Source organism: Eleutherodactylus coqui, chromosome 2, assembly GCF_035609145.1.
Source record: "Eleutherodactylus coqui strain aEleCoq1 chromosome 2, aEleCoq1.hap1, whole genome shotgun sequence".
In the NCBI taxonomy this organism is placed as follows: Eukaryota; Metazoa; Chordata; class Amphibia; order Anura; family Eleutherodactylidae; genus Eleutherodactylus; species Eleutherodactylus coqui.
In genome coordinates, this window is record NC_089838.1 from 230,281,785 (window position 1) to 230,304,856 (window position 23,072).

At 45.9% G+C, this 23,072-nt stretch overlaps 1 protein-coding gene across 2 annotated transcripts in view; it reads right to left on the bottom strand.

Annotated features, from left to right (window-relative positions):
* Window positions 1-3,590: 3,590 nt before the first annotated feature.
* Window positions 3,591-23,072, bottom strand: part of LOC136612324 (tropomodulin-3-like) — a 69,732-nt gene continuing 50,250 nt past the window's right edge. For both annotated transcript variants that reach the window (XM_066592594.1, XM_066592595.1), the window contains exons 8-10: window positions 21,611-21,754; window positions 11,504-11,648; window positions 3,591-6,822 (exon numbers count right to left, since the gene is read on the bottom strand). In XM_066592594.1, coding sequence (XP_066448691.1) covers window positions 6,788-6,822; window positions 11,504-11,648; window positions 21,611-21,754 — 324 coding nt within the window. In that variant the 3' untranslated portion in view covers window positions 3,591-6,787. The remainder of the gene's footprint in view (window positions 6,823-11,503; window positions 11,649-21,610; window positions 21,755-23,072) is intronic.

Sequence of the window (23,072 nt, forward strand, 5' to 3'; positions counted from 1 at the left end):
GGCCTCCCAAACCTACAGCTCTATCATAAAGCGATTCATATCGCCAGATTGATCTCCCTAATAGATAAGGGAGCATCCACCCCCACACTTGATATGGAAAGAGCGATGTTAGGCAAAAACAACCAGTTGCTGCTCTGGATGAATGGTCCCCTCCTCTGTAAACAAACATACTTTAGCCCCATCACAAAATGCACAAGGGGCATCAGGAGGAAAATCCCTCCCCCCAATGGCCCCGGCCTCTCTGATACCAGCCATCTTAGCAAATAGACCACTTAAAACCCAAGGGGTATGGGACAAATTCGAAGACTTCACAGTAGACGACATTCTCAAAGGCCCCAAATTAACAAACCAGGCGCAATTGGACACCTACTTCCACACCACCCTCTAAATTTCTTGAACAGAGCCAGTCTCTACCACTCTGAGGCGATTCCAATCAACTAATGTGAACAACCTGAGAGACCCTCTTTGGTTCGAGACATACATTTCCCTAACCTCGCACCCGAAGAAGCTGGTCAGTCAACTCTACAAAGGCCTCTTACAGACCACCCCCGAGAGGCCCTGGTTTCTCAGGGAGTGGGAGAGAGAACTTGGACTTAATCTTAGCAGAGAAGAAATCCTCAGTCCTAAAAAAAAACTCACATGGATTCTCTAGATGTGTCCGTATCCAAGAGAACTCATAAGACCCTAACTAGGTGGTATAGGACTCCCGCCACAACTTCCAAAACGACCCCTGCTTCATCAGACACTTGCTGGAGGTGTGAGGAAGAGTGGAACCGCCCTACACATCTGGTGGCAGTGCGCTAAAATTAAACCCTTCTGACGATCTGTCACCAATCTCATTAATAAAATCTGCCACACAACGTACTCTTTCAGACCGGAGGAGATCCTAATCTGGCTACCCACAAGCCAATTCAAACCATCCCACAAAAACCTGGCGACAACCCTATTTACTGCAGCCAAACTCTTGATCCCACTTTTCTGGCGGAAAAAAGAAACCTCGCAAATCCCTCAGTGGATAGAGAGAGTTTCACAAATCTTCGGATTAGAAGAGATATTAGCCTGGGAAAATGGCTCAAGAGACGACTTCACAGCCCTATGGACACCCTGGATCCAGTTCCAGGGAAACAAACAACCTCAATACCTAAACCGCTAACGGCCATAAACAATACACTATGATCTGCCAAGTTCCACCTTCTCGTCAAAAAGAATGCATCTTGCTGTAGGTTTTCTTTCCCAATTCCCTCCCCCCCTCCCCCTTCCATCCTCTGTGCTTTCCCCTAAGTTTGAGCCCATTACGCATTTTCCTCTTTCATGTATGTAATATTTATTGTAGTTTTTTTTTTAGTTGATACATACTTCACCCATAGGCCCTGCGTGGCCTGACTGCACTTGTTATGTACTGGCTTTGTTTTTCCCTAATAAAAAGAAATTGTTTAAAAAAATTTGCATGCATTGTTAAAAAAAAAAAACCTAAATCAAGCTTTCTATGTACAATTGTAACGTTTATATAAGTAAGTGATTACAATACCAGAGCAAAAGGATCATTTATTGCAGAAAACGGACCCCTTGAAGGGAGGCTCTAGTACCCTGTTGTACCGCCTCTAGCTTGGCTACAAGATGTGATATGGCGGGCATGGATGCTCTAGTATCCTGTTGTACCCCTCTAACTTGGATGTAAGATGTGATACAGGCAGGCATGAAGGCTTTAATACCCTGTTGTACCGCCTCTAGCTTGGATGTAAGATGCGATACGGGGGGGCATAGAGGCTCTAGTACCCTGTTGTACCGCCTCTAGCTTGGATACAAGATGTGATACGGACGGGCATGGAGGCTCTAGTACCCTGTTGTACTGCCTCTAACTTGGATACACAAGATGTGATACGGGTGGGCATGGAGGCTCTAATACCCTGTTGTACCCCTCTAACTTGGATGCAAGATATGATACAGGTGGACATGAAGGCTCTAGTACCCTGTTGTACTGCCTCTAGCTTGGATGTAAGATGTGATACGGGGGCATGGAGGCTCTAGTACCCTGTTGTACCGCCTCTAGCTTGGATGTAAGATTTGATACGGAGGTATAGAGGCATACAGAATCTGTATGGTATCTTGAAGCATATTGAGCCATATATGCTAAAACTGAGCCTCTAGATCGTGCAAACTCATAGGCTATCGAAGTTTGTGTCCCAGATGGTTCTATAAATGTTCTATTGGCAATAAATCTAGTAATGAGCAGGTTATGGAAGTGTGGCAATGCTGGAGGTATTCCTATGACCCCCTTGCTGTGTGCGGCTGAGCATTATCCTTTTGGAAAATGCCTCTTGGAGGCCCTGTCATGAGAGGAACACATGTGGCTGCAGGATGTTCTGAAAATATCACTGAGCTTTCATTGTCCCTCAGTACTAGGGGTGAATGATATGGGATGCCCCCCAGACCATCACACCAGCAGGGGGCAGTGTGCCGCTCCACAGCAAAGGCAGGATTAAGGCGCTCACGCCTAGGTCTCCCAGACATGGACACGGCCATCGTCAGTCTCCAAAGTAAACCTGTATTTGTCGCTGAAGACAACCAAGTTCCACTCTACAACAGTTCAGTTTCATCATCCATGACACCATTGCAAACAAAGGGTGCATGTCAAAGGCAGTACACACAACGGGTGCCATGAGTTCAAATGTCCTTCAGCCAAGAGCTGCCTCAGACAGACACAGGGGTGTAACGATGGTGCCACTTGTCGCTGGATAGCAATGAAACAGTTGAAGCTCCTTGTGTATATCAGACAAGCCCCTTTACTGGTGGGCATCCCAATCCCAGTCACCTTGTGTGCCCTCACACATCCACTGGTCCCAACACCTCTTAACAGTTTGGTCAGAACGGCCCAGCTGGTGGGCAATTTGTGAAAACAAGCATCCAGCTTCTCATGTTCCAATAATGCGTCCCTCAAACTCTTAACTGGGCGAAATCTATTCACTTGCATCATAGAGCCATGTCTAGTGGTCAACAAGCTCTATACAGGCAGGAAAAAGAGGTCACGACACACAAGTAACCTCTGAGAGCCTTTTTATAGGCCAAGAGTGGATCCACTTTTAGGCAAGACCGTTCATCTAAAATCACACCACAACTCTAATCATTTGCATATCCGCCTGAGATGTAACTGCATGCCAAGTCTTGTAGGAAAATTACAACTCCTTCTAGGGGTGGGATTTTTTTGACAGTGTAAAAAGCAAAATTATAAGTCTAAGGCTTCTGGTCATCAGCGAGCGGATTGCTGGAGGTGAATACATACAGGTGCAGAAACCTAGGTGAAGTGCGAGAGGCCCTGCGGTGTCCGCTCCTGTAACAGAGGAGACCGCTATCATTAAGACCCCACTACCGGATGAAAGACAAGTACTGCTATGAATACTGAAGTAGAGAAAGGCAATTGACTTCACAAATGGCAAAACGAATAGCACCAATTTAGAGAACACTGTACCAATATGGAGGTTTACATTTTGTTAATCATTTTAAGGTTTATGCAAATCTTTATTGGCAGTCAGTACAGACAACTCACAGAAGGAGGGTTCAAATCTACTTATAAAATGTCAGAAAAAAAAAAGCACAATATGAAAAACTTTATTTATAAATGCTGAAAATTTGAAGGGCTCTCTTTAAAACAAGTAAAATGTATATTACATACAAATATATACTGCCAGAATACAGTGTTTGGCACCCTTTAATGAATGTGTACACTTATAACCAAAAAAAGAAAAAAAAATACAGCCAACGTACATATAGACGTCTCCTTTATCTTGGCTTTTGGTTTGAGATATTCCGAGAGGAGTGGCGTAAGATGAACAGCTTTTAGGACTAAAAGAAAAAAATACTAAAAACACATTTGCATTATTCTATCAGGCATTGTAAGTAACACAAAACTTAATTTTTCCTCCTCCAAACATCAATGCCAAACCAGGAGCCAAAGTAAAGGAAAACACTTGTAATTTCAGCATCTAAATTAGGCACAGTACAGGAATTATGTTGACTTCAGCATAAACATGGAGTTCAATTTGAAGGGTTGGCCACCTTATATATTTGGGTCAGGATAGCGGGTAGCGGGGACCATCTATGACTTAATATATACATCTCAGAAGAACAGCAACATTCTCTTTTTTGAAGCCAAGCCCCCCCCCCCCCCCCCCCTTCCCTACGGCTTCTCCTCTGACTGCTGGCATTCTGTCCTCCTAATGGTCACTTAGTTGGAATGGTCATGTGCCACTCCATTATCAACAGTTTCCATTGTGATGCGCTGCACAGTTTCCTTCCCAGATGAGTTGGAAACTGGCATCAGCACAATGCATTTCAATGGGAGCCACTGATGGAAGGGCATGGGTCACGAACCTGTCCATCAGTGGCCATGTGTAGAATGGAACAGTAATGGTGATTGGATAAGGCAACGGGGTATGACTTCAGAAGCAAGGAAACCACTGCTGTTCTCTTAAATATTATATATTTGTAGGTTTCAAATGTCCCCAAAATCCACTCTTATGACTTAACTATAAATAAGATGGCCAAGCCCTTTAAGTTAAGATACATGGCTAAAAGGCTACGTTAAAGGGGTTTTCCAGGCTGAAACTTCTGATGACCAATCTTCAGGATAAATCAGCAATAGCAGATGAGCAGTGGTACACCCATTAACTTCAATGGGAGAGAATTGCAAAACCAAACCAGGCCACTGTGCTACTGCCAGCACTGAGCATTCACAACAGGCGCACTCCACTAACCTGGAAAACCCCTTTAATTATGGCTGTCCTTTCATTCAACAGTATATTTTATCTGTTTTTTCAAGTTCTACCATCAAAAAAGTAGACAAAGTAAAAACTTCCTCTCATGTTTATAGTTTCCTGTAATGGAATATTTGGAGTTATAATAGGTTTTGACATACTAAGGATATGCTCACGTGGCAGAGCACAATGCAGATTTTTCCGTACAGATTCGGCTTGTAAAAATACCGAGCTATGGAATTGTATGGCTGTAGATCTGTACACAGATTTAGCATCTTTCAATGGGCGAACCCGCGTGCAGATTTCTTGAAGTGAACTCTGCGTCAAGAAGTGATGTCACTTTTCCGTACACAGATTTCAAATCCACGCCGTGGTCTATGCAGCACACATTCCCATTAAAATCAATGAGGCACAGATTTGACATACACTCCTCTTCAAATCATTTTTCAATTTTCTGCCATGTGAACAGGGCCTAAGTATTCTTTCGTCTATGGTACCCTGGGACAGGGCAGCTGGAGACATGGGAAGTAAATCAGAATATCCAGGTCTATATTTCCCTGGTATGGAATATCTTGAAGACACATGATACATACTTGATACTTATGGGACTATACAGGGGTGTAACTATAGGGGATGCAGTTGCACCCGGGCCCACGAGGCCTCTCCCAGTACTATGAATAAAGCATTATAGCTGGGGGCCCCATTACAGATTTTGCATTGGGGCTCAGAAGCTTCAAGTTACGCCTCTGGGACTATATATTTCTCTTTGAAAGGACACCTGGACACAAACATATATTCCCAGGTAAAGTTTCCTAGGATGGAATATTTGAACTCATAGAAGGTTAAGACATATATTCCCAGGTCTATAATTCCCTGGCATGGAGACATATATTGTTAAGACATAAGTACTAAGATATACTAAGAACTCCCAGGCCTATACGTTCCTGAGACTGTGTATTTGGTACATTGTTTCCCTGAAATAGAGAGCTATCTGAATGGCTTCGTTGTATAGCCTGCATAAAAGAAGACATTGCAGAAGCGCCAATATTACTGCTTTAAAAATTACTTGTTTTCAGCAAAATATGAAGCTAAGACAATATATACCCATCCCTCAAGAATTCATCCAATTGAAGAAAATCTAACTGGAAAGAGAACATAAGTAGGAGTGCTCGGTACTGCTGAACTGAGATTTTAAAGAAGTCCCATCAGTCAGTATCCTTGCAGGATGCAAGTAATTTAGATTTCACTGAAATCTAAAGCCAAAAACGCTACAAAGCAGTGGTTTGTGCAACACTCCGGTTTCTAACATGGCCACAACTATTAGATACAAATGGCATACATCGAGTAATTTCTTGACAAAAGAATATGATGCTGCCAAGTTTCCTAAAATCAAGGAAACAAATACAGAGAACCATTGCAGTATGAAAAGGTCACCGACAACATTTGGATTGAAGGACAAGTAGATTGACTTTGAAGTTGCAAATTCTATACAATTTAATCTAAAGCAACTAAAATAATTGCAGCGTATGCGTACAGAACTGTATTCTGGATATAGCAGAGCACTCCCCTTCCCGCTCATTGGATCAAAACACAGAACACAATTCTTGTAATCCATTCTTTCCCTTCTAAACACCAGGATTTCTACTATTGAAGACCTTTCAGTCTTCCTAATCCAGCATCTTTGTGATGTATCTGAGTGGTGATCTTGGAAAGGTGTCTGTTGGAGGAGTAGTTGAATTCATATTGTTCTACAAGTAGCAGGCTACCATCTTCAGCGCTCGAATAGCCAATATAGGTCTCAACAGTTTAAGGTCTGATGAGGGTTTAGATGAAAAGAAACAAGGTGTATCAAAAGATATTGAAAAAAATGTGATAATTGTTTGAAGTTTTCCAGTATCTTCCCTTCTTCCCAGCCAGATGAAGTCAAAGACTAGAACATCTGAATGAAGCTCATTATTCACCAGTCATGTTGAAACATCTAAGTAATGTTCATGGTACAAAGAAAAAAAAAAAAAGAATTCAAAGAAAAGCAAAGCTTAGTCGCGGTCTCCTTCCACTCTCTTCTTGCGAACTGAAATAAGAGCATAAGAGAATCTCGATCAGCTCAATTTCATTAATAAAGTATAGTATAGTAATAGTAGTATTAGATTTCCTTTGTCCCCTAACAACGAACACATTTCAATGGAAAGACATTTCTTCAAGATTTACCAGAAGCCTCAGAGTTCTATAGTAGTGAAACGTAATGCTACAGTTCATATGGTGACCATAAGGCAGAAGGATAACTCCCACAGGTGGTGCAGAAAACCCAGATAGAGCACATTTTTAACTAATCTACTATAACATTATCACTGAAGTTACAAACTGAAGCCTACAATGTAACTATTCGGACATCCCTCCTTATTCACACGGGCTACAAAATCGCACGACTTTGTAGCACTACAAAAACACATCTATGTGAAGCCCATGGATTCCAATGGATTCTTTCAGGCTCCAAAACATATCTCATGTGAATGAACCCATTGGAAACAATGTGCTTCACATACATGCATTTCTGTAGCGCTACAAAATCGCGTGATTTTGTAGGCCGTGCGAATAAGGCCTAGAGAGAAACTGTGTAAGATATGAACATTAATTTAGATCTAGATGCTTCCGAGTCACTTAGGATGTTGTAGACGTTGATTTGGATACACAAAAACTTCACATGACACTCTGATCTGGCAGAGAAAAGCAGATGTGTGGTCTTTCGGGTACTAGAACACATTAACTCCAGGGCTGTAAAAACAAGCAGTGATGATGCCGATAGCGATAACTTCATTATTAGCGTACTTCTACTATTGCGGCCATGCATTATTTAGAGCAGTTAGGTAAAAGTTACCAAAACGTTAGAAAGGACTAAAATCCTGAAACATGTCCACTAGTAGTACATGGCACAAATTAGTATCTTACAGCTCTAAAATTTCAATTTGGTTATTGGATGTTAAAAGGCCCCTTGACCATTACAGCATGCAATGGGGCATTTTTGACACGCAATGGACAATGCAGACCAAATACACACAATCTCCACACTATGTAACCTGTGTATTCCTGCAGTCCAGATTGAAGCGAGGCCAGTAGATAAGTACCTGTAACCACCACACTAGCAGAGAGAAAAGGGGTCAGCAGAAATTTAGAAGTATATTCTGCATCCGTCACGATCTATGTTCTCCTGTTTTTTGGGCTATAAACAGAAAATACTATTATATGTGCAACGGAAAAGGGAGTAGGTTCAACGTAGAGTAAAAACTCTTGTTATTGAAATATCCAGACGGACTGAGATGAACAAGAAGCATGTGCCGTCTTACATGTTTCAGACAAGCATGTTGACCCTAATCTTGGTCTATGCTCCATGTTCCTCTATGTCGGTCTAGATTTTTCAATAAAGAGAAATAGTTTTTACCTTACGCTGGACCTACTCCCTTTTCCAGTGCATCTGCTTTGGTTACCAGCCAGTCCTTGCGTGGGAGCGACTACAGAGGAGCTGGTTTCTGGGTTGCATTTCTATTATATGTGCAATGGTATGTTGAATGCATTGATACATTTCTTTCTTCTCAGCATCTCTCCACTGCGCAGATATCAGCCCTCAAGTTCAGCCCGCTCTACACAAATTAGCTGTGGACTGTCCCATGGGCAGTTTATCACTGCCTGCACCTGCCCATTGATTCAAAAGCAGCCCTTAGCTTCCTTTAATATGTTCAAAAGAAAAAAGTGGGAATAAAGGGATATATTGTAATTACATGGTAATTCATAATGTCCAAGGGAAAGTAGGAAGAAACAGGGATCCTTCATTTCTTCTGAAGGTGGTTTCAAAGATGTGATATATAATCTATGGCTAAAGGAGTGTTACCATATTAAGCATTTATGGCATATCTACAGGATCCTCACCTAAACTGAGGAAGGGAGGTCAGAGGAAACCAGTTCACCAATTCCTGCCCACTGTATTCTCCATAGACTTTAATGGAGAAGTGGCCATGCTCTCCATTGAAGTTAATGGTACAATTTAGTTTCTCTCTAACGCCCATATACTTCACTGAAAAGGGATGTGTACAGGACACCACTCCAATGAAGTATACAGAAGATATGTCAGCTGGAAATTGGCAAACAGCGGTCACCAGACCCCACTCTTCCCATAGAGGAGAGTCCCAGAAGTGGGACCCACAAGGATCAGGCATTTATGGCATATCATATGGATATGCCACAAATACCTAAGATAGGAGTACACCTTTACAAGATAGCACTGATCTCATCAATGTGAAACTGAGTGCGAAGAAGTTGCAGTAGTCAGATGATAGAGATGTTGGTGCTTTGCAGATATAACCCATAGCTGCTGAGTGAAGGGGTTTAACAATTGCGGTTGTTTAAAAAAAAAAAAAAGCCCGCTTAGGCCGGGCTCACACGAACAGGACAGATTCTGCAATCTGAAAAACGGTAATCATTCGCGAAAAGTACTTGCGAATGATTACAGATGCAAGTGTTTTTCCAGGTGGATATACAGTGTATCGTCTGCATGGAAGATAGATCCCTTTCCCCTCCAGCTGGCATTGCAGCTTTTCTATCCATTTTCCTCTGAAGTTGTGAGTGTTTCAGACACTCCTATGCAATGGTAATTGTGTATGGGCGACGGAACACTGGCATGCATTGACTTCAATGGAGGCCATCAGCGCTTAAATACAGTAGGTTGCGATTTTTCTTTTGTTAGTGGAATACGCAATTTGTACCCACCAGAGAACAAAAAAAAATAATTCAAAAATACGTGCCTTTCAATGCCCGCATTTTACTGCAGATCTTCCTTACAGACAGCAATCGCTGATTCCGCAATTAAAATCAGTTTGTGTCCGACCCCCCTTAACCCACCAGTGAGAGTTTATTTTGCTGTTCTACTAGTATTTGTTTTCTAAGATATATATATTTTTTTAATTATTTTCTGCCACCATTTTCTGTGCACAATAACTTTTATTTTTCTGTCGACAAAGTTGCGCAGGGGCTAATTTTTTTGCGGGACGTCCTGTAGTTTGTGTTGGTATTTTGGAATACATACAACTTTTTGATCGCTTTTTATTGCATTTTTTTCTTGGAAACAGAGTGACCAAAAAAAGGCACATTTCTGGCGGTCCTTTTTTTTCCTTCTGATGACGTTCATCAAGCAAGATAAATAATGCATTACTTTGATATATCGGACTTTTACAGATGCAGGAAAACCAGATATGTATCTTTGTTTTATTATTTAGATTCTTTTATTATAAATATGGCAAAAGTTTTTCTTTAACAAATTAGTAAAAACTTTATAGATCTTATTTACACTTTTTCCTTTAGTCTCCAGAGGGGCAAGTTGTGATGTTTTGATCGCTCCTGCATTATGATGTAATGACATGCTGACCTAGCTGCCATGACACTCAAACGGCTCTCTGCGATCTCATCGCAGGGCGCAGTACGGGACCTCTGATCATCAGGGGATTGAAATGCCTGTCAGAATTGACAGCTGCATTTAAAGGGTTAACAGTAAGGATGAGTGAGTATACTCGCTAAAGCACTACTCGTTTGAGTAATGTGCCTTAGACGAGTATCTCCCTGCTCGTCCATAAAGATTCGGGGACCGCCACGGCTGACAGGTGAGTCGCGGCGGGGAGCAGGGGAGAGCGGGCGGGAGAGAGAGATCTCCCCTCTGTTCCTCCCCGCTCTCCCTCGCAGCTCCCCGCCCCGCGGCGGCCCCCGAATCTTTAAGGACGAGCAGGGAGATACTCATCTAAGGCACATTACTCAAACGAGTAGTGCCTTAGCGAGTATACTCGCTCATCCTTAGTTAACAGGTCCGATGATCCGCGCGATCTCCCTCCATAACTGTTCTGCATTTGCAGGACGTAAAAACTCTATAGGCCGGTCACTAAGAGGTTAATCATCCAAAGTAAACACTCAAAAACCCTGCTGCTTTAGGCTGCAAAAATCGTACGATTTTGTAGCGATGAGTCAGCGCCACAAAACGCATGTGTGAAGCCCATGTTTTGTCTGACGCTATGCTGCAAGGAACAAAAATCAATCTATTTTTGTTGCCCACGGAGCCTCCTTGTTTATCGCATCACGATACATTTTTAACATTAGGAACTCCAATTAACTGTCTCAGTGGGCAGCAGCGATGCAATGCAAGACCTGTCACAAAAAAGCACAAATAACCCTACAAAAATCGCGTGTACAAAGATTGTATAGCGACGATATGGCTGTCGTCTGCGAGGAAGAGGCCTCAGGGTCATTCCTTTGTGTACAGATTGGAATATTAGGGAAGTTTTCCTGCTGCTGGAAAGACAATTGAAGGGCTGTGAAATCAGAGTTACCGTCAGTAGATATGAACAAACAAGATAAAACCATTATATATTAGTACATATTACTAGAGCAAGTTTGTTATTACTTTAGAATATATGAGCCGTTTTTGAATGAATCGGGGTGTGAAAAAATACAGGGGCCTGAATGGGAAGTGTTGGTTATCAACACCGCAGCCCTGCTTAATTGTGGTTTTCTTGGCTTTTTTCTTCTCTAAATATATGCAAAATCTCTGATACGAATTAATCCGCTAAATGGTACAATAGAGAAGCGCTTCATGCCTCATTATGTGACTGGACAGACTAAATGACTGCGTATCATCTCACAGAACAGCTGTTTACGGCATCCATGGGTAACATATAATCTCCCATGATTGCTGGTATGTATACTACTTCCAAGCTTACCAAGATCATTATTTTTAGTTATAGCAGCAGCCGCCCTTGCCCGTGGCCCTTGCTGTGTGAAGTGATAACCGAATTTGAGAATTAAGGAGTTTTCCTCCAGCATGCGAGCAATCTCCATCTCCACTCCGGTTCCCAATTGCTGTCTCTGTTCAGAAAAAAAAAATAAAAAATTTTAATGTTTAAAAAAAAACAAACAAACAACCCCCCACCCCCACCCCCAAAAATAGAAGTATCTTAAATCAAATTTCATTAAGGACAACCTGTCCAGCTATCCACACAATAGTTCAGGGCTTAAGAGACAGACTGAGGGCCCCTTTATACAGAATGCTAATCATTCAGATTCTTATTGGATCGCGAGAATCTGAACCACGAGCCATAATTCATTCATCGTTCAGTTTCTGCAGCATAGAAGTGAAACAATGCTCAGCCCGTGTACACACAGGCGGTCCATCTACGCTTGTTTGCTGTGAATGGAGGAGGGCAACCAGAGACCTCCAGCCCGCTCTACGTCTATTTGCTGAGTGACCATCACTCACATGAAAACACAGGAGCAAATATCACTGTCAGGTCATTTCTCCCACCTGCAGTGACGTCAGATTGAATGGTGTGATGGCATGCACTTTTACCACCCTATTAATTTTAACAAACATAGCTGAGCATTTGAACTCCATCCCACTAAAAATGAATCAAGCATGCCCATAGCTCCATTCAATCTCTTCATTCAAGCCCCGGAGATTTTCAGGGCGAGCCACTAAAGGGGTTAAACCAGCCCATGTTCTGTATTGTGATGCAACCCTCTTCTGAGCTCAGAGAAATAGTACAGCAGACTGCAGGGATGCCTCGTTGGAATACAGAACACAGGCTGCTTACTTGAAAGCTTACTGCTGGGGAGTGGACGCAAGTTCAGAGATACGAATGACATCCTTGGAATCGGTTTCTCCTCAGCCATCAATACATTAAAGTAGCTCAAGGTCATTTTCGTGGCAATAGGTTCCCTCTAACTTATGCTGGTTAAGCATTTTTATATAAAGCAATGGGCAAACGGCGTAGTGAGCTGATCAAACGGTTGTTGCATTAAACGCACACATGCAGCATGTTGAATGTTCCTTTGGCAATTGTTACATCTGTAATTGTGTGCATCATATACTGTTCATCTATCTACAGTATCTTGATTACTGGTATTAACCCCTTAAGGACATGGCCTACTTTGGGCCCAAGGACGCAACGATTTGTGGAGGATTTTTATCTCCACTTTTCAAAAGCCATAACTGTTATTTTTCCGTCGATGTGGCCATATTAAGGGCTTGTTTTTTGCGTGGTGGACTGTAGTTTTTATTGGTGCCGTTTTTGAATACATAGACTATATTGTAAAACTTTTATTAATTTTTTTTATGATAGCAGGAAAAGGAAACCAATTCTGCCTTAGTTTTTTAGTTTATTTACACAACGTCAATCATGCAACATAAATGACAATACATTTTTTCTGCGGGTCACTAAGATTACGATACTTTTCCGCAATAAAACCCACTTTTTGGGGAAAGTCGTTTTTTCTAAATTTTCTAAATTCAAAGTTCTATAACGTTTTTATTTTTACATAACAGAGCTCTGTGAGGGCTTATTTTTTGTGAGACGAGCTGTAGTTTTAAAGGGTATCATTTTGGGGTACATATGGCTTTTTTGATCCCTTTTTTTGCGTTTTTTACTAGATAAAATGATTACTAACTAAAAATGTTAGTTTTTTACGCTTTTTGCTGTGTAGGATAAAAAGTGCGTTTAACTTGTTGTACGAGCCATTACGGATATGACTAACAAATATGTGGGATTTTTATTTTTTTATACCAATAGGGAAAAAAAAAAAAAAAAAAAGCATAAAAAAGGAGGGAGTGGGGTATTTAATTTTTTTAACACTATTTTTACCTTTTTTTCCCCCCCACTTTTTATATGCCTGTTGGGAATTTGTATGATCGCTATGATAAAGCATTTCAGGACTTCTGTCCTGCAATACCTTATCGCTTGTATTAGTGATCATAGGCAAGTGCAAAGCAGGACGCCTGTGAGCTGGCGTTCTGTTGCCATCGCAACCCATCGGCCCTCCTCGATTTCATTGCGAGAGTCTAATGATGTCACAGAGGGAGCGTGCTTTACATGCCGTGATCTACATAGAACGCGGTGTATCAGGGGTTAACAGCAGGGGTCGCTGTCCCGCTGCAGCAGGAGGCCGGCTATCGGCAACAGCCGTCTCCTGCTGCCGGATCTCTTCTGATCCCCAGGGCGTAAGTGTACGTTCTGCTGCGTTAAGTACCCCGCAGTCAGGATGTACAGTTTAGAGATGAGCGAACACCAAAATGTTCGGGTGTTCGTTATTCGGAACGAACTTCCCGCGATGCTCGAGGGTTCGTTTCGAACAACGAACCCCATTGAAGTCAATGGGCGACCAGAGCATTTTTGTATTTCGCCGATGCTCGCTAAGGTTTTCATGTGTGAAAATCTGGGCAATTCAACAAAGTGATGGGAACGACACAGCAACGGATAGGGCAGGCGAGGGGCTACATGTTGGGCTGCATCTCAAGTTCCCAGGTCCCACTATTAAGCCACAATACCGGCAAGAGTGGGCCCCCCCCCCCTCCCAACAACTTTTACTTCTGAAAAGCCCTCATTAGCATGGCATACCTTTGCTAAGCACCACACTACCTCCAACAAAGCACAATCACTGCCTGCATGACACTCCACTGACACTTCTCCTGGGTTACATGCTGCCCAACCGCCCCCCCCTCCCCCCCCCCCCCACAGCGCACACCAAAGTGTCCCTGGGCAGCCTTCAGCTGCCCTCATGCCACACCACGCTCATGTCTATTTAGAATTGCGTCTGCCATGACGAGGGACCGCAGGCACACACTGCAGAGGTTGGCACGGCTAGGCAGCGACCCTCTTTAAAAGTGGCGGAGCGATAGCCCACAATGCTGTACAGAAGCAATGAGAAATAGAATCCTGTGCCACCGCCATCAGGAGCTGCACACGTGGGCATAGCAATGGGGAACCTATGTGCCACACACTATTCATTCTGTCAAGGTGTCTGCATGCCCCAGTCAGACCAGGCTTTTTAATTCATAGACACAGGCAGGTACAACTCCCTATTGTGAAGTCCCTGTCGACCCACAGCATGGGTGGCTCCCTGGAACCCACCGGCGGTACACAGAAATATCCCATAGCATTGCCCAACACAGCTGAGGTAGTAATGTCGTGCTTAATGCAGGTGGGCTTCGGCCCACACTGCATGCCCCAGTCTGACTGGGGTTCTTTATAAGTGTACAGATGTAGTAAAAACTCCGTGTGCACCTACAGCATGGGTGGGTGCCAGGAAGCCACCGGCGGTACATAGAAATATCCCATTGCATTGCCCAACACAGCTGAGGTAGTAATGTTGTGCTTAACCCTTTCCAATCCAATTTGTATATGGTTTTCCTAGGGGGCTTACTCTTTTTCTGCTGTTATACAACGGCGCTATATGCTGGCTAAAGCCAGTACAGCATGAGCTGACACGTAGGATAGGCTCCGACAGCAGAGAGGCTGGCAATATACAGTAAGAGAACCCCGACGGACGTCTACCAACAACGGAGCTGTACAGCCTTAAACCCTAATGTCTTCACAGGTCACACAGTGGACTGGAAAGGGTTAATGCAGGTGGGTTTCGGCCCACACTGCATGCCCCAGTCAGACTGGGGTTCTTTACAAGTGGACACATGTAGGTTAAACTCCCTGTGGACCCACTGCCTGGGTGGGTGCCAGGAAGCCACCTGCGGTACATAGAAATATCCCATTGCATTGCCCAACACAGCTGAGGTAGTAATGTCGTGCGTAATACAGGTGGGCTTCGGCCCACACTGCATGGCCCAGTCAGACGGGTTCTTTAGAAGTGTACAGATGTATTAAAAACTCAGTGTGCACCTACAGCATGGGTGGCTCCCTGGAACCCACCGGCGGTACACAGAAATATCCCATTGCATTGCCCAACACAGCTGAGGTAGTAATGTCGTGCTTAATGCAGGTGGGCTTCGGCCCACACTGCATGCCCCAGTCTGACTGGGGTTCTTTACAAGTGGACACATGTAGGTTAAACTCCCTGTGGACCCACTGCCTGGGTGGGTGCCAGGAAGCCACCGGCGGTACATAGAAATATCCCATTGCATTGCCCAACACAGCTGAGGTAGTAATGTCGTGCGTAATACAGGTGGGCTTCGGCCCACACTGCATGGCCCAGTCAGACGGGTTCTTTAGAAGTGTACAGATGTATTAAAAACTCAGTGTGCACCTACAGCATGGGTGGCTCCCTGGAACCCACCGGCGGTACATAAAAATATCCCATTGCATTGCCCAACACAGCTGAGGTAACGTCAGCTGTAATGCAGGTGGGCTAAAAATTAATTTGATTACACTGTAGGCGAGGGCCCACAAAAATTGCTGTATCAACAGTACTAATGTACATCCCAAAAATTGGCCATGGCCAGCCAAGAGGGCAGGTGAAACCCATTAATCGCTTTGGTTAATGTGGCTTAAGTGGTAACTAGGCCTGGAGGCAGCCCAGTGTAACGAAAAATTGGTTCAAGTTAAAGTTCCAATGCTTTTAAGCGCATTGAAACTTATAAAAATTGTTCTGAAAAATTATTTGAGTGAGCCTTGTGGCCCTAAGAAAAATTGCCCGTTCAGCGTGATTACGTGAGGTTTCAGGAGGAGGAGCAGGAGGAGGAGGAGGAGGAATATTAGACACAGATTGATGAAGCAGAAATGTCCCCGTTTTGGATGGTGAGAGAGAACGTAGCTTCCATCCGCGGGTGCAGCCTACGTATTGCTTACGTATCGCTGCTGTCCGCTGGTGGAGAACAGAAGTCTGGGGAAATCCAGCCTTTGTTCATCTTGATGAGTGTTAACCTGTCGGCACTGTCGGTTGACAAGCGGCTACGCTTATCTGTGATGATTCCCCCAGCCGCACTAAACACCCTCTCCGACAAGACGCTAGCCGCAGGACAAGCAAGAACCTCCAGGGCATACAGCGCTAGTTCAGGCCACATGTCCAGCTTCGACACCCAGTAGTTGTAGGGGGCAGAGGCGTCACCAAGGATGGTCGTGCGATCCGCTACGTACTCCCTCACCATCCTTTTACAGTGCTCCCGCCGACTCAGCCGTGACTGGGGAGCGGTGACACAGTCTTGGTGGGGAGCCATAAAGCTGGCCAGGCCCTTAAAGACTGTTGCACTGCCTGGGATGTACATGCTGCTCGATCTACGCACATCCCCTGCTACCTTGCCCTCGGTACTGCGCCTTCTGCCACTAGCGCTGTCGGCTGGGAATTTTACCATCAGCTTGTCCGCAAGGGTCCTGTGGTATAGCAACACTCTCGAACCCCTTTCCTCTTCGGGAATCAGAGTGGGCAGGTTCTCCTTATACCGTGGATCGAGCAGTGTGTACACCCAGTAATCCGTCGTGGCCAGAATGCGTGCAACGCGAGGGTCACGAGAAAGGCATCCTAACATGAAGTCAGCCATGTGTGCCAGGGTACCTGTACGCAACACATGGCTGTCTTCACTAGGAAGATCACTATCAGGATCCTCCTCCTCCTCCTCCTCCTCCTCCTCCTCAGGCCATACACGCTGAAAGGATGACAGGCAATCAGCCGGTGTACCGTCAGCAGCGGGCCAAGCTGTCTCTTCCCCCTCCTCCTCATCCTCCTCATGCTCCTCCTCCTCCTCCTGTACGCGCTGAGAAATAGACAGGAGGGTGCCCTGACTATCCAGCGGCATACTGTCTTCCCCCGCCCCCGTTTCTGAGCGCAAAGCAGCTGCCTTTATGGTTTGCAGGGAATTTCTCAAGATGCATAGCAGAGGAATGGTGACGCTAATGATTGTAGCATCGCCGCTCACCACCTGGGTAGACTCCTCAAAATTACCAAGGACATGGCAGATGTCTGCCAACCAGGCCCACTCTTCTGAAAGGAATTGAGGAGGCTGACTCCCACTGCGCCGCCCATGTTGGAGTTGGTATTCGACTATAGCTCTACGTTGTTCATAGAGCCTGGCCAACATGTGGAGCGTAGAGTTCCACCGTGTGGGCACGTCGCACAGCAGTCGGTGCACTGGCAGCTTAAAGTGATGTTGCAGGGTGCGCAGGGTGGCAGCGTCCGTGTGGGACTTGCGGAAATGTGCGCAGAGCCGGCGCGCCTTTACGAGCAGGTCTGACAAGCGTGGGTAGCTTTTCAGAAAGCGCTGAACCACCAAATTAAAGACGTGGGCCAGGCATGGCACGTGCGTGAGGCTGCCGAGCTGCAGAGCCGCCACCAGGTTACGGCCGTTGTCACACACGACCATGCCCGGTTGGAGGCTCAGCGGCGCAAGCCAGCGGTCGGTCTGCTCTGTCAGACCCTGCAGCAGTTCGTGGGCCGTGTGCCTCTTATCGCCTAAGCTGAGTAGTTTCAGCACGGCCTGCTGACGCTTGCCCACCGCTGTGCTGCCACACCGCGCGACACCGACTGCTGGCGACATGCTGCTGCTAACACATCTTGATTGCGAGACAGAGGAGGAGGAGGAGGAGGAGGGTGCTTTAGTGGAGGAAGCATACACCTCCGCAGATACCAGCACCGAGCTGGGGCCCGCAATTCTGGGGGTGGGTAGGACGTGAGCGGTCCCAGGCTCTGACTCTGTCCCAGCCTCCACTAAATTCACCCAATGTGCCGTCAGGGAGATGTAGTGGCCCTGCCCGCCTGTGCTTGTCCACGTGTCCGTAGTTAAGTGGACCGTGGCAGTAACCGCGTTGGTGAGGGCGCGCACAATGTTGCGGGAGACGTGGTCGTGCAGGGCTGGGACGGCACATCGGGAAAAATAGTGGCGACTGGGAACTGAGTAGCGCGGGGCCGCCGCCTCCATGATACTTTTGAAGGACTCAGTTTCCACAACCCTATACGGCAGCATCTCAAGGCTGATGAATTTTGCTATGCGGACGGTTAACGTTTGAGCGTGCGGGTGCGTGGCGGCGTACTTGCGCTTGCGCTCGAACACTTGCGCAAGCGACGGCTGAACGGTGCGCTGAACTACACTGCTGGATGGGGCCGAGGACAGCGGAGATGAGGGTGTGGGTGCAGGCCATGAGGCGGTAGTGCCTGTGTCCTGAGAGGGGGGTTGCATCTCAGTGGCAGGTTGGGGCACAGGGGGAGAGGCAGGGGTGCAAACCGGAGGCGGTGAACGGCCTTCGTCCCACCTTGTGGGGTGCTTGGCCATCAAATGTCTGCGCATGGTGGTGGTGGTGAGGCTGTTGGTGTTGGCTCCCCGGCTGAGCTTTGCGCAACAAAGGTTGCACACCACTGTTCGTCGGTCGTCAGGCGTCTCTGTGAAAAACTGCCAGACCTTAGAGCACCTCGGCCTCTGCAGGGTGGCATGGCGCGAGGGGGCGCTTTGGGAAACACTTGGTGGATTATTCGGTCTGGCCCTGCCTCTACCCCTGGCCACCGCACTGCCTCTTGCAACCTGCCCTGCTGATGCCCTTGACTCCCCCTCTGAAGACCTGTCCTCCTGAGTAAGCGTTGCACACCAGGTGGGGTCAGTCACCTCATCGTCCTGCTGCTCTTCCTCCGAATCCTCTGTGCGCTGCTCCCTCGGACTTACTGCCCTTACTACTACCTCACTGCAAGACAACTGTGTCTGATCGTCATCGTCCTCCTCACCCACAGAAAGTTGTTGAGACAGTTGGCGGAAGTCCCCAGCCTCTTCCCCCGGACCCCGGGAACTTTCGAATGGTTGGGCATCAGTGACGATAAACTCCTCTGGTGGGAGAGGAACCGCTGCTGCCCAATCTAAGCAGGGGCCCGAGAACAGTTCCTGGGAGTGTTCCCGCTCCTGAGCAGGTGTTATTGTAGTGGAGTGAGGAGGCTGGGAGGAAGGAGGAGCAGCAGACAGAGGATTCGGATTGGCAGCAGTGGACGGCGCAGAACTGCGGGTAGACGATAGGTTGCTCGAAGCACTTTCTGCCATCCAGGACAGGACCTGCTCACACTGCTCATTTTCTAATAACCGTCTCCCGCGTGGACCCATTAATTGGGCGATGAATGTGGGGACGCCAGAAACGTGCCTCTCTCCTAATCGCGCAGCAGTCGGCTGCGACACACCAGGATCAGGAGCTCGGGCTGTGCCCACACCCTGACTTGGCCCTCCGCGTCCTCGGCCGCGTCCACGTCCTCTAGGCCTACCCCTACCCCTCAGCATGCTGTATTACCAGTGATTTGATTTCACAGGCAGGAAATAAATTGGCGCAAGACTGCAGGCCAAATATAATTTTTGCCCTTTTTGGAAAACGAAAGGCCCCACTGCCTCTAGTGAATGAATTATCTAAGTTTAATAACTGTGCTGTGTCCCTGCTAATGTGTCACAGAACGTGAGGGTAGCAGAGTTATTATAACTCTTGGAGAGCAGGTATTTTTTTCCCAATTAAGGAAAGCAAATGGCGAAGCCAGCAGTAAAGCGTAGCTGGGTGCGTCTGATTTAGCAATGTTGTTCACGCAGCTCACACGTCTCCACCGCCCTTAGGACGGACAGAGGCTGGACAAATAGATTTGTTTTCAGTTTTTTTCCACCAAAAGGCAGCACTGCGTATATTCAATGAACATGAGAAGTTTAATAACTGTGCTGTGTCCCTGCTTATGTGTCACAGAACGTGAGGGTAGCAGAGTTATTATAACTCTTGGAGAGCAGGTATTTTTTTCCCAATTAAGGAAAGCAAATGGCGAAGCCAGCAGTAAAGCGTAGCTGGGTGCGTCTGATTTAGCAATGTTGTTCACGCAGCTCACACGTGTCCACAGCCCTTAGGACGGACAGAGGCTGGACAAATAGATTTGTTTTCAGTTTTTTGGCACCAAAAGGCAGCACTGCGTATATTCAATGAATAATAACTGTGTTGTCGCCCTGCCTATACAATTCTTTCCCTGCAGTATCAATGGAGGGTGCAATGGTCTGCAGAGGCGATTTTGAGAAGCAAAAAAAAATGCAGCACAGCTAACAGCAGCCTGGACAGTACTGCACACGGATAAATATGGCCCTAGAAAGGACCGTTGAGGTTCTTGAAGGCTACACTCACTCCTAACACTCTCCCTGCCTATGCAGCACTTCTGTCCCTAATGCCAGGTGCAACGGTCTGCAGAGGCGATTTTGAGAAAAAAAAATTTGCCACTGCTAACAGCAGCCAACACACAGCTATCAGTGGCCCTAATAAGGACCTTTGGGGGGTCTTGAAGCCTACACTAACTACCAATTCTTTCCCTACAGCAGCTCCGGTACAAACAGCACTGTCCCTCATCTAACTCACACCGCATCTGAGGCGAACCGCGGGAGGGGCCGACTTATGTTCGGGTGACACCTGATCTTCCCAGCCACTCACAGCAGGGGGGTGGTATAGGGCTTGAACGTCACAGGGGGAAGTTGTAATGCCTTCCCTGTCTTTCAATTGGCCAGAAAAGCGCGCTAACGTCTCAGGGAAGTAAGTGAAAGTAACCAGAACACCGCATGGTGTTCGTTACGAATAACGAACATCCCGAACACCCTAATATTCGCACGAATATCAAGCTCGGAAGAACACGTTCGCTCATCTCTAGTACAGTTACATCCTGTGGCGTTAAGGTGTTATCAAAGAACAAACACTATCACTTATCCACAGGATGGAATCATAAGTGTGGGGGATCCCACTGATCAAGAGAATAGGGGGTCTATATCTGCAGTTGGCAATGAGTGGCAGGCGACTACACACACTGCTGCAGCACTCAACGTTTATGGAGTTGTTCATCTAGATATTGAGAAAGCAAAAGTGGCTGTAAATCTAGACTTCTACACTAGTTTGCAATATGGCACCCAATGAAAACACCAATGCTGCATCATATGAATCTGGTCCTCGTTATTTTAGACTATACTTCCTCCATTAATACTTTAGTCTGCAGAGGTCACATGTTAAATCTGCCTCCATTTATCCCTATATTCATCCTGCTGACAGTAATCCATATTAGACGACAACATCCTGTCTGCACGAAGGACAAACATGAAAAATCATTAACATAACACCGAAACTTAAACTAGTTACCTGGTTGTCAATTTTGATTTCTAGTAAAGTTTCATTCTCTCTAAGTGCTTCAACCAAAGCCAAGATGCCCGCGCCGGTGACAAAGTTAGATTCAATATTCAAACTCCTCAGAGTTCGATTTACTTTCAGCATGTCAGCAAATGCCTATGGGAAGAAACAGAGGAAACTGGATCAAGAGATACATTCGTATCAAACATGTCAATATCGTATATAAACAGAGGCTTGAAGAACATAGGTGAACAAATATCACATACTTGGCTTTGTCTGGCCTTCAGCGATTCTCTGTAAAAGGGGATTAAGGCTCAACGTTCACAGGTGGATTTGATTTGCGGGATCTGCAGAGAAGATCCGCAGTTCAAGCTGCCCACAGGGAATCATGGGCGTCCGCACCTGAATGAAAGCATGCGGATTTGTTTTGCGGGTCTTTGGGTCCGGAAAACAAATTGCAGCTTGCTCCATTTTAGTGTGAATACCATGCGGACTTGAAATTAATGGAAGCCATCCAATCCGTGGCCCATCCGCAACTAACACAGCAGATGGGCCGTGGTTTCTGTTGGAGGTTTAAAAAAAAAAAAAAACAACGGTACTGCACATGTGCGCTGGACGACGCTTCCACACACACGTCTGCAATACAGAAATAAGGTACATGCAGTCGCTGGCAGGGTCGGATTCTGCTTCGGGTTCCCACATGTGGAATCCGACCCAGGCTGTGGACAGGAGGCCTAACGCTGCTTTCTTCCCTTCAATGTATGTGGAAATGGCAGCTGTCATCTCAGTAGCATTTCATGCACTTTTAATGCCTTCTGAAGCAAAATGAAGCACAAAAGATTACTAAACTACACTGAAGTATTGGAGTATATAGTACAAATGATCAAATGATCGCAAGTTCAATACCCCTTGGGGGCTTAATAAAAGTGTAAAAAAAAACAAAAACTAAAAAACATGTTTTTTTAACAGTAGGTATATGTGTGTGTATATTATATATATATATATATTAGTTTAAATGAAAAAAAAACAATTAGAGGGGTTGTCTCGCGGCAGCAAGTGGGGTTATACACTTCTGTATGGCCATATTAATGCACTTTGTAATATACATCGTGCATTAAATATGAGCTATACAGAAGTTATTCACTTACCTGCTCCATTGCTAGCGTCCTCGTCTCCATGGTGCCGTCTAATTCTGCTGTCTTCTGGCGTTTTTAGACGCGCTTGCGCAGAAGGGTCTTCTGGCTTCTCTTCGGTCCGGCACGAGCGGCGTTCTGGCTCCGCCCCCTTCTACGCATCATCACGTAGCTCCGCCCCGTCACGTGTGCTGATTCCAGCCAATCAGGAGGCTGGAATCGGCAATGGAACGCACAGAGCCCATGGTGCACCATGGGAGAAGGCCCGCGGTGCACCATGGGAGAAAACAGCAGTGCATCCCTGGGAAAGGACCGGCGGCCATCTTAGGCAGAAGATTTTT